Genomic DNA, 12,589 nt, shown 5'->3' with positions numbered 1-12,589 from the left:
GCTGCGGTGGCTCAAGTGTCCATGTCCCCGGTTGGCATCGTTGTAGTTGAGCACGACAAGATGCAATGCGAGATCGGTGGAGATCGACGAGATTGCATTCTCCATTATAGATCCGAGGTCCTTTCTGCACAATAAATGGACATGTTTGTATTTTCAATCTTACCAAGATCATTTATGTATATTGTATCTCCACCTCGCAAATTCAGGTTCAAAAGAAAAATGAAAAATGAGAATTGTGGCCGTGCATTCGTTATTCTATTTTATGCACGCACCAGGAAGCTTCCTGGCTACCTCTTGCGCATCGAGCGACCGCTGCCATTCTGCTAATAGCAGTGTTTTTTCAGTATTCGTGCTCCCATGGTTCTCGAATATTTAAACGCAGAGAAATCAGGATCCCAAACTCCGAGATCCTGAGAGACAAAATCGGGAAACAGGAATTGACAGAAGGCGAGGTGGGGCACGCTTGCTTCCTTCCTCGGGCCGCTCGCAAGCCACTCGGCCCGCCTCTCTTTCCTACCTTCCGCTTCCCGTGGCTGGCCGGTCTACGTGTCCCTTTCCGCCCCGTGCTCGTCTCCACGTGTGCGCGCCCTACCCCGATCTTTCCGACGTCACTCACTGCCCCCTCACTCTACATCTACTCGCCGCCCGCCAAGCGCGAACCCGTCGTCACTCCTCACACCATTCCACTTCCGTCCTCCTCCCACCGCTTCCGCTCCGCCGTATGGCCATGGGCACCTTTCCCTTCCAGTGGCCCATGGACCCTGCGTCGTCCACCGGCCTCGACGCCAGCTTCCTGCCCTCCCTTCTCCCGCCTCCTCCGGCGCCGGCGGCAGGTTCCGACGACAGCGTGGCCTACTACGGCGCGCCGCAAATGCACGCCGCCTCTCTGCCCGACCTCGCGCCGCACTTCCCGTCCCGGGACGCCGCCGCCGAGCTGGCCATGCGGCGCGCGGAGGAGGAGGTCGCGGGCATCCGCCTGGTCCACCTCCTCATGAGCTGCGCGGGCGCCATCGAGGCGGGCGACCACGCGCTCGCCTCCGCGCAGCTGGCCGACGCCAACGCCTCCCTCGCCGCCCTCTCCACCGCCTCCGGGATCGGCCGCGTCGCCGTCCACTTCACCGACGCCCTCTCCAGGCGCCTCTTCTTCTCACCTACCAGCGCTCCGCAACCGCCAGCAGGCACCGACGCCGCCTTCCTCTACCACCACTTCTACGAGGCCTGCCCCTACCTCAAGTTCGCGCACTTCACGGCCAACCAGGCCATCCTCGAGGCCTTCCACGGCTGCGACGCCGTGCACGTCGTCGACTTCAGCATCATGCAGGGCCTGCAGTGGCCGGCCCTGATCCAGGCGCTCGCGCTCCGCCCGGGCGGGCCACCCTTCCTCCGGATCACCGGCATTGGCCCGCCCTCCCCGCCCGGCCGCGACGACCTCCGCGACGTCGGCCTCCGCCTCGCCGACCTGGCCCGCTCCGTGCGCGTCCGCTTCTCCTTCCGCGGGGTCGCCGCCAACACCCTCGACGAGGTCCAGCCATGGATGCTCCAGGTCGCCCCCGGCGAGGCCGTCGCCGTCAACTCCGTGCTCCAGCTCCACCGCCTCCTCGCCGACCCCGACGACCACAACCACCACACACACCACGCCCCGATCGACGCCGTCCTCGACTGCGTCGCCTCCCTCCACCCCAAGATCCTCACCGTCGTCGAGCAAGAAGCCGACCACAACAAACCCGGCTTCCTCGACCGCTTCACCGAGGCGCTCTTCTACTACTCGGCGGTGTTCGACTCGCTCGACGCCAGCGGCACGGCCAGCCCCATGGCGGAGGCGTACCTGCAGCGGGAGATCTGCGACATCGTCTGCAACGACGGCGGCGCGCGCGCCGAGCGGCACGAGCCGCTCTCGCGGTGGCGGGACAGGCTGGCGCGCGCCGGGCTCAGCGCCGTGCCGCTCGGCCCCAGCGCGCTCCGGCAGGCCAGGATGCTCGTCGGGCTGTCCTCCGGCGAGGGCCACTCCGTCGAGGAGGCCGACGGCTGCCTCACGCTCGGCTGGCACGGCCGCCCGCTCTTCTCAGCGTCCGCCTGGCAAGCTTCCCCCGCCGTCGCCGTCGACGCCGAAGAAGACAACCCGCACAACAGCAATACCAGCAACGTTAGCAGTAGCGGTGGCGACGGCGGCGGTGACAGTAATAACAGCGCCGGCAGCAGCAGCAATGGTAAATCAAGGAGCAGCGGGGTTGTTGGCGCTGCTGGCAACATGTTCTTGTAAATCGCGGGAAAACCGCCACCACCGTAAATTACAGCCCGACTGGCCGAGAATCTCAAATGACATGAAACCTCCACCGAGTTTAGTACCGCATCTCTCTCACTGACACTGTTAAGCTGAGTATCTCGCACTGACACTGTTGAACTGAATACTAAGTGTATTTTTCTTCTGCAACACTTGGCATCTTTCTTGAATGAATTTATCAAGAGGAGTCAATCTGATAATAAACAAGTAGTACGTGCACGAGCACATACTACACGGTATTGATACAAAACGGAAAGATTAGGTGGTGATATCTCGTATCTTTGATCCGCCCTTTTCTAAAGCTTAAACAAGGTCCAACTCGTTGTGTCACACAGATCCTCAGCTGCATCAAGTGAGACTCGACGAATCTACTCCTGACTGATATCACAACTCAGATGCACTAGTACATGAAAACTTTATCGCCTGTAATGTGTTGCCAATCCTAAACCTTGTGTTCACCTACAACATTAACCCCCATTCTATTTTGGCCATGCAGAATGCATTAACCGCCATTCTATTTTGGACATGCTCTATTCTGGCCATGCCGAATGATCAGGACTAATTTCAGAAAGACTGAATCGAGAAAGCCAGGCAAGTTTCTGAAAACTGAACGAGAGGAAATAAACAATAATCCTAAACCTACGGAAACTATCCCACGGAATGGGCTTACGGGCTGACGTGGTGGCTGATGTTTGGTTCTGGTTTTCTCCATCCCTTAAATTGTGGAGTACATACTAATCTGGTGTGCCTGGAGGTGGTTGTCCATAACAATTTTTTGTAGGTGCCGTCCGTAGATGTAGCATTGTTGGGAAATAAAAGGGGGAATCATGAACCAGCCAAGCCAAGTTACTGAAAGTCCGAATCGTGAAACGACGGCCATTGCCAATGCAGCGATTTGAATCACAAAGCCCTACCTTAATTTTGGTCTACCTTAATTTTGGTGCATACATTTAGACACATGTTTTTTTCCTGAACAATTTGATTTGTCATACATTAAAAATAGATTTCGTATGATAATATGACAGTGAGTGTGGCATTTTGGAGGCTGAGTTACATGTAGTTTCTTTATCTTCAATGACTTAAAAATTGTATTTCAAAGTTTTAAAAATCTGAAACAAAATCCTAGAGGTAGCTAATGATGTGTGCTAAAAATGGTGCAAAATCTAAATGCAAACTGATTTGTGTTATAGGCTACACGAAATTGAAAAAATCTAACAAAATTAGTAGTCTTGAAATGTGTACTATTCACTATAAAATTTGTCAGAATTTATCATTTTTTGTATCCTAGAATATAAAGTAGTTTGTATTAAGATTTTACACCATTGTAGTATACATCATTAGCCATCTCTATAATTTGATTAGGATTTTTCAAAACTATAAAATTTGAATTCTGAGTGTGTGAAAATAAAGGGCTATACGTAGCTCGGCCTCCGTTTGAAGTTTTCAAATATTACGCCTGGTTTAGTGAACACTGTGCTAAACTAACTTTTCAAACATATAACAAAAACTAGGTACCAAACACATATACCGGCCCATAACACTTAGCTATTCATTATTTATACGCCAAAAATTGGAGACTTTAAAGATTACTTGATATTTGAATTTGAAAGACACAACACGTTCCTCTAACAATATTATCAGCTCATTAAGACGGCGTTGCTTTTATTGGTGGCAACGACAACAATTGAAAGGTATTTTCAGGCGACCAAGATTGCCAAGATATAATTATGCATGGAGCGAGGGATATTTAAAAGTCTTGATCTATAGAATCGCAAAAATTTTTTTTTACAAAAAGGGCAATGCTTTGTCACTGAGTTGACATTGTGGCAATCCTTTTGTCCCAAAATAATTTGGACAACTTTTTCTAGGTTTATCTACACAGTAGAAACATTTCTAGATACGCCGTTCTAGATAGACTTGAGCAATTTATTTTCGAACGGAGGGCTTATGTTTATCGGTTCCAGTTATAATAAAATATACTCCGTAATTTTTAGCACACATCATTGGCTTGAGCAATTTATTTTCGAACGGAGTATTTTAATTTTGTTTATGCTAAGTGACTAAGTTAGGATTATATATATCAGTAATGTTACCGTACTATATTTGACATTTATAAAAAAAAATAGAGCTCGCACTAGCCTCTCGCACAAATCAGGTTCAGCAAACAACCACAAACACGCTGTTGAGCAAAAGATTTCAGGTGTCCTGGGTCCTGCACTGCTTGTAACTTTGCTGGATCGCGCGACTACGGACGGAAATACTGACACGGAGATACGGGAGAAAGGGATCGCGTCATGGTCTTCCGTTTAGCCGTCCAAGCTGTACCACGGGACAGTCGGCCAGTCGATTCGCTAAAAATCGGCTGCAATTTCCAGTGGGCACGGCGCATCGCGTGCAGTGACTACGCAGCTACGACGGCAGATTCTTTGTAGGCGTAGGCGTTTAGCTGCACGGTATACTCTATAGCAATTCGTCACGTGTTGTACTGTGCACTTGAGAGTTGAGACCGACAACGTAGCAATATTATCTTGTTCAGCTTAGTACCGAAGAGTGAAACGAACAGATTTGACACTTTCTCTAGAAAGCAAGAAAAAATTGAAACAAACCAAAGGATTTGCTATTTTCATTGATTACGAGTTTTTAGAAGTTTTACAACCCAATCCTTGACCAAAATGTCAAGGCCAAGATCCCAAGATATACAAGAAAAAAAAAGTCTACTTTCGTGACATTATATTACTCAAAACTTTAGCTTAGACCCTCCACATCTTCATCTTCACCTCCCCTTTAATCTTCGCAACATGCATTTTGGTAGTAGCGGATTGGTGTCGAAAAAAGCGACCATTTCTTTCCTTCCCGATTTTCCAAGATAGTATGATTGCAAGGGAGGCAATTGCTTTTCTATTTTTTTCGTCGCAATTTATTTCCTTGATTGGCATCTCTCATGGACCGCCTTACTCCACCGGGTATACCAACTCCTTGGGTGAATGTCATAGAGACCGAGCCATGTATGTCTTCAAAGTGGATCAAACCCTCACGGTGAACCGGCATTTGAAGAGAAGATGAGCCGTCGATTCTTGTCCCTCTCTTTGATCTAGCTTATTCGCCGTTCAAACTCGATTTGAAAAGGAAAATTGCACTTGGACGGTGCCTATGGTTCCGAAACTAACGGAGGCATAGGAGTGTTCGTGTGCCCCGCAAATCGTATTTTGTACGTCGGCATTTGGCGAGTAACATCGGTCATTTGTGAGCTTCCACGCGATCATGCCTTGGCACTCTTCCTCTTCCATTTGCACATTGGCAAGCAATTTCCAGAGTTTTTTCTTTCTAAAACTTCCACTCAACGTAAACCAGACACGAAAATGATTTGTAATCTGACCCTTTGCATGACAGTCTGGTGCGCGCAAGATAGCATGACACACTGGATTGGGCACCACGATGGCGTTTACGAAAAATAGTAGTCATCATTTTGTAAAATATTTTTTGATCCATTGCTAAAGTTTAGTTTAAAAGAGTCATTAATTTGCGTCCATTTTTCACCACCAAAGGTTGAACGGTTGGTATGCGAATTTGGAGGTAGCATTATTTGTGTCTGAATTCCATCACGAGGAAGAAGGAGAAGAGTCCATGCGGCGGTGTATACACGTCAGCGCCACGACGGCAGTCGGTACCTACCGGTACCGGAGATATAGGTGGATGGTGAGTCGTCAGCACCAGCTAGGTACCTGCAGGCTGAGACGCTCGGCCACTCGGGGATCGTAGATCCGTAGCTGCCTGGTAATGGCTACTGCTGCTGCTGCTATACCGCTGCTGCGAGCGGCGAGGGCAGAGGGCGCTGGCACGGCTGCGCAAGCAGGAGGAGCAGTGGCCAGCAGCGCGACGCGGACCACCACGCTCCCCGGCGCATGGCGGACGGGTGGCTGCCGCCTGCCGGGGCACGGCGCGGTTGAGCTGGCGGGCCGGCGACCTCTATAGGCTCTGGCTCTCACGTGCGTCGCGCAGACCCACTACACGTAAACGTAACCGACCTACTGCTCCAGCCGTGGTATACATGTGTGTGCTGCACCGCTTCCCTGCTTCGCCCGAACTTTGCAACACCTCAAACCGCCCAGGGAAATGACGAGGGCTATTACCATTTGGATGAAAATAGATGCAAATTTACCGGAAATTTAATTTGGCTTTCAGGTGCATGTGCTCCCTCTAACACAGAAAATATTTTTTAAAATATCAAAATGTTTTAACAAAAAATTGCACATATACATTTTCACAATATATGTGTGTTTCGTCAAATTTGTTTGGAAATTAGCTTGGCTCGTGCATGCTATCTTCACCCAGGGTGGCTGATAGCATTCTAGGGCTCTAGGCGCATACAAGATGCATATAGCAATCATTTGTTCTTCTTCTTTGTTTAGATGGTTGATTTTTGCTGCTACTTTAAGTGGTCCATGAGATGTAAAACTGATACTAATGAACCATGCTCTTTGGTCAGGATCCATGATGCTTAAGTTGGCGAACATGATCCGGTTCCCCTCCGTAAGTAACTTGCTCGTGTCGTTCATTCCTTTGGACCTCTATACCCTATTTGGTGAGGTCGATGAAGGTGGCAGTTGTGGCCTCCTTCTTCAGGCGCTACTTCTCGTCCCTCTTTGGCTAGGTCATCTTGTGTCTCAGCCATCGGTGTCATCAACGTCACGCTCAATTCAAGGGCAGAAGCGTCACGCTTCAGATCATCCCCAACAGACTTCTAGCCCCTTGGCTGAGATAGAATGACATTTTGGCACAGGGCTTCGTCTTCTCCATCGACAACCACCACCACACCGGCTCCGCCATTCTTGACATCCATGGCGGCGGCGACTTCCATCGCAGGCTAGGGCTTGGTGCCGTCAAAATACGGTTTTTTGGGGTGACTGAGTGGGAGTGGCTTCTATGTCACTCGCGGTCGGGCTAGGCATAGGAGGAAGACACGCGCAGACTTGTTTGCTATCCACGACGATACATTCTGATCCAAAATTTGGTACGCGAATGCATTGGCGTAAACCCTGATCATTTTGCGACGAACCACTAGATTAGGATTTTACCTATTCTATAACGCCTAAACAAAAGCGAACACTTCATCTATTTGCGTCGGGTCACTAAAGATACCTTTATGGCCTTATATATTATGCTCTTGTTAGTATCAACTTTGGCCCCAGCGAATGAAAGAAATTGAGCAAACCGCCGTTTGACATTGGAAAAAGTTTATTTCAACTTTCTCGTGAAGTCGAAACCCCGACGTTTGCATCCTAAATTATCCAATCATAGCCTAAATCGAAATTCTAAATTGACAATTAACCCACGTGTCATATTATTATTTATCTTCTTCCTCAATCTCTCTACTGAACCCGCCGCTACGGTAGAATTTGTATCGTGACCAGGGGCACATCGAGACGGAAGGAACGCAGTACAGCTAGTAGTACCTTTTTCGAGGAACACAGTAGAGAGGTACAGTACAATTGGTCACATCTACTCACATGCATTTGTTGGACACAGAGGCGCACATGCCGTGAATCGCAGCGCCAATGTTTCGCCTGCTACTGAAAAGCTTCTGAATTTTCGACTATCCTTCGTACGCGTCAAATATTTATAAGAATCACGGTGGAACAATGCATCAAGGCCTATTAGCTCAGCTGGTTAGAGCGTCGTGCTAATAACGCGAAGGTCACAGGTTCGAGACCTGTATGGGCCATGTTTTTCGTTTTTTCGCATTTTGCGATTTGCGACATAATTCCCTTTTATTAACCAGATCAAGACTTCAAACAACTTTATTCGGAGTTTCACTAAGCCGATTGCTTGTACGTTTCCATGATTTAACCCTTAAATCCTGCTGGCTTGTGAGTAGTAGAACTGGAATCATGGGTCGCTGTGTCTGTCTGAACAGTAACTTTGGCATGTGCAATGCTGCCCGCCAAGCTTGGTAAGGCGAGGCAGGAGGGTCCGGTGACAGTCAACATGCGCTCAATTTCAGAAATTGCCATCACCCGTAGCCAAAATAGACGGCACAAACGCTGGCCCTGGCATGGACATTCCACTAATTAAGCAGTGCAGCACCCACAAGGAGAATCACTGCCCATTGTCGTGCCGTTCATCAAGTCCAAAATGGCGTCATAGACAGCTTTCGAACAAGGCCAAATGGCTAATATTCAGAATTACAAACCGCCAGGGGAAGCAAGTAATGCTGGGGACACCGAAACGTATGCCGCAAAGGAACGAATTTGCTGGGGGCAGCAGCTGAAAATAAGGCCAAACCGACTACCTCAAACACACGCACTGCATTGACGCCCGGAACAAGAAGACATCAAGACGTCAGGTGCCCCGAGAGGCTGAGCGCTCCAGGTTTCGTAAGACAACAAAAGCAGCTAGCTCAGCTTCGCCGACCGCCTTTGCTTCAGGAACTACGTTGTTGCTTCACAGCTTCAGCCTGGTGATGACGACATGTTTGGTAGGAGTTAGGAGTGAACTCTTGGTCAGCTAGGCTAGCAATCATACTTTACCGCCTTTTTTTTCAGTCTGCGTGCGGATTACTTCAGGAAAAGTATTTTTTTTTTTTTTTTTTTTTGAAACAAGGCAAGACTTGCCATTTTCATTGATAAAGAAGAAGGCGGCCGATTTATTAACGGGAAAACCGGCCAAAAACCGATACAAATGCACCAAAATCGTCATGGGAGATGACAATATTGGGCACAAACCCCCGACCGACCTGGCCAAATGCCAACAGTCGGCCACACACGCCCACGAGAGACAGCTCCGACTTGGCCGTCGAGCATCACAAGAGAACTATGCTGGGCTTGCGCCGACCGAATCATCCTCCACACCACCGGTTGCTGGTCATCGTTGCCGCAGGGCCACCCTCCACCGCAGCTCCGACTCCACAGCTCCACAACGAAGCATGAGAAGACCCGTCGGACACGCCGGTAACCGACTATCGAAGCCCAAGCCGCGATCCAAACTCTGCTTGACGCCTCATCGTTGCCAAACTGCCCGTAGCGCCCCCAGCAAGGCAACTCATCAACCATCCATCCTCGAGTCCCCAGGATGAAGCCCACTCCGAGACAATGCCCTCAACAGGGAGAGAGACGCAGAAGCGCCTCCATCGTCCGATCCCAAGGATCTGAGGTTTCCCTCCGGAGGCAGAACTCCGTGGTGACGAGAGGAGTCCTGAACGACGCTTCCAAGAAAGTCAACGGCACCCACAGGTGTCGCCGTCGCCAGTCCGGACCAAAGCCCGGGACAAGGATTTCTCCTAGGATCCTTCGCCTCGAACCACCCGAGCAACCTGCTGGACGACGACCTGCAACCGCACATCCGCAACCAAGAGCGCCACAACACCGCCTCCCTGCCGCTGCCAAGCACCAACAGATCCAAGATGGATCGATCTGGGCCAGCAGCACAACCGCCCAAGCCACCACCTCTCAGGAAAAGTATTCACTGCACAGCGAGACAACAGAACTGTTGTAATACACACGGCCTGTAGCAGCATGAGGTTTGGATTACCGCGGAAGAGATAAATCACAGTCTGCCTGTACCGTCTAACGCTGTGCTCCTCAGGTATCGGGAATTCTCGGAAGTTGCTTGATCAGTTGAGCTGTAGTAGCCTGTAGCCACAGTTCAGTAACTTGAGCTGCTTTCTTTGAACCCATCTTCTGGGGCCGGCTCGCCTTGCAGTCGCAGAGCTTGGATCCACTTCATCAGCTGAGCAGTCAAATATCTGCAGAGCATTATTGTTAGCCATGTAAGAAAATATATCGGAACATTGCAAATTTCAACTGTCATGGGGCATGTACATCTGTTTTGATATTTGCTGGCCTTTCAAAGCTGAACTTGGCTACCTAGAAGAGCAATCTTGAGAATTCAAGTCCAAAATGGGAACTGGCTTTAGATTTCTCCGATAACTTGGAACATCTTCACAAAATAAAATAAAATAGACCACAAGTATGTGAGCTTCTACATGGCAAATCTTACACGGAGTTAAATATTTGATATAACTGCAACGAGAAATCTGAACAAACCAAAAACACCGACTAGGACTATAGCACCACTCCTCAATACTCTATGAATCTCTTAGCAGCGCTAGTTCTAATTTCTAAACCACAACAACAGAAGTAGAACAGCCCTGATAGTTGCTTATCATTCAACAATGTCATAAAAACATATTGAATGAGTATATTTCATATGTCTGTCATGACTAATACTTGTTTACATGAAAATTTACAATACAATCTGCAATTCACGACTTCGGTAGTATGCACAAAATAATTCTCCAAGCATATTTCTCTAGATCCCACATTAGATGAAAGGTCTCAATGTGGTTTGTAAGTCATAGCTTCCCTTATGCGTAGCATTTTCCTGATCATGTTTTTGTTAGTGGTCTTTTCTGATCACGTTGTTAGATATGGGCAAGTTTATCTGACTTTGCAGAACCCCTTGGTACGAGTTTGTGACACTTGATCATTTTTTCTGCCATGCATATGAGTTTATGCATCAGCCCTAACCTGAATAAGCATCAAAATACATATCTAAAGAGGAATGGAGTATATCGTACCTGACGTCTCTGGAGTAAAACAACTAACTGCACTGACGTCTCTGGATTCGCTGGTAATTTTCATTATGAAGAATGAAGCATATCCAGGCTTGGACTACAAGTATGTGAACTATATTTCTATATGACCAACTTCTTTTGGAGTTAAAATATTGGAGAAAACTAAACTGCTGTACTAGATACGGTCTCAAACAGCATCGGGGTTAGCTAGAGAAAACGGAATAACATGACTGCAACGTTTGGATTACCGCGGAAGGGGTAGATTACAGTCTGACTGTTCCAACTAATGCTGTCCTCAGGTATCGGGAATTTTTCGGAAGTTGTTTGATCAATTGAGCTGTAGCCTGTAGCCTGTAGCCACAGTTCAGTAACTTGAGCTGTTCTCTTTGAACCCATCTTCCGGGACCGGCTCGCCTTGCAGAGCTTGGATCCACTTCAGCAGCTGAGCAGTCACATATGTGCAGAGCAGTATAGTTATCCCTGCAGGAAAACTCTCCGAACATTACGATTTGACCATTTCTTCGTTCAAATAAAAGACTTAGCACCCCAGATTGGTAATTTACTGAAATATTGCATATTTCAACTATCCTGTGGCATGTACATCGGTTTTGATATTTGCTAGCCTTTCAAAGCTTAATAACTGTTCTACCTAGAAGAGAAGTCCAATATTGAAATATTGCAAATTTCAACTGGCATTGACATGTACATTTGGTTTTGTTTGCCAGCTTGCTTTCTTTTGTTTTGCTTTTGTATCTCTGCGCCTTCTAGGAGTACTTCTCCCAATACAAAATGACACGTACTTCAATTTGTGATCGAAATTAGCAAGCAAAAGACGTGCGTCTACAAATATAGGGCGTCTGCTTGCATGATGAGAACTAAGGTTTTTAACTGGCTTTCGTTGAGTGATTTATTAAATACTAGACTTGCTGAAAAGAAGAAACTGGAAGGTTGCGGAGGGGGCCCAATGTGTCCTTTGTGTAACTGGTGCATATGAAGACATAATCTCATCTATTCTTTTCCTGTAATTTTAGACAGCATATCTGGAATTATCTGCGGATAGACTGGTCCATGGGAAATGATATTCAGACAGCTGCCTCTGCTGCTAGGGAAGACTTAGGGAAACCTTTCTCTATGGAGGTTATTATTTTGTCTTGTTGACATCTCTGGAAGCAACGGAGTGGGAAGATCTTTCTGAATGAGAAGCCATCCTTTAAAGAGTGGAAATGCAACTTCATACATGATATATCATTGATTGGGCATATGATTAAAGCTAAACACCATGATGATCTGGTGGCATGGATTGATAGATTGCATTAGTAGTTGTATATTTTTAAAAATAAATTTTGTTGTGGGGCTGCTGCCTCACAGTTCAGGGTAGAAAAAATGTCTACGGACGACTGAAAGATGCAGAAAATTAAAGATCAGATAGTCTTACAAATGCAGAACTGAGTTGAAAATGACTAAAACATTTTTTTTCCCAAGCGATCCAAAAAGGATCGAATTTTCATTATCAGCAGATAACGAAAATACACCAGGTTTAGAAGCAAAAAACGGGGAAGGATCGCCGCCTAATGCTAGCGTTCAGGCGAAAAGCTAGAACAAGTTTAAAGGGGAGACAAAGCATAAGGCCCCTGCCTATTACAAAAAAGGAAGTAACCAGGACAACAGCAAAACAGCTAGCCAACAGGGAGCTAGGCAGCAACTCCGGATTCTGTAAACCATCGAGGAGAGTCTTC

General features: G+C 47.7%; 1 protein-coding gene and 1 non-coding gene across 2 annotated transcripts; both read left to right on the top strand.

The window, feature by feature from the left end:
* The first annotated feature begins 663 nt into the window (after positions 1–663).
* Positions 664–2,345, top strand: LOC127343119 (protein SLENDER RICE1-LIKE 1). The gene has a single exon (XM_051369223.2). It carries the CDS (start codon positions 722–724, stop codon positions 2,258–2,260), a length of 1,539 nt encoding a protein of 512 aa, XP_051225183.1. The 5' UTR covers positions 664–721; the 3' UTR covers positions 2,261–2,345.
* A 5,584-nt stretch (positions 2,346–7,929) lies between these two features.
* On the top strand, positions 7,930–8,003 carry TRNAI-AAU (transfer RNA isoleucine (anticodon AAU)). The gene has a single exon. It is a non-coding gene; the product is annotated as a tRNA-Ile (tRNA).
* Positions 8,004–12,589: the final 4,586 nt, after the last annotated feature.

Source organism: Lolium perenne, chromosome 3 (assembly GCF_019359855.2).
Source record: "Lolium perenne isolate Kyuss_39 chromosome 3, Kyuss_2.0, whole genome shotgun sequence".
Lineage (NCBI taxonomy): Eukaryota > Viridiplantae > Streptophyta > Magnoliopsida > Poales > Poaceae > Lolium > Lolium perenne.
The sequence above is the reverse complement of the archived record's forward strand: the minus strand, read 5'-3'. Positions and strand labels throughout refer to the sequence as shown.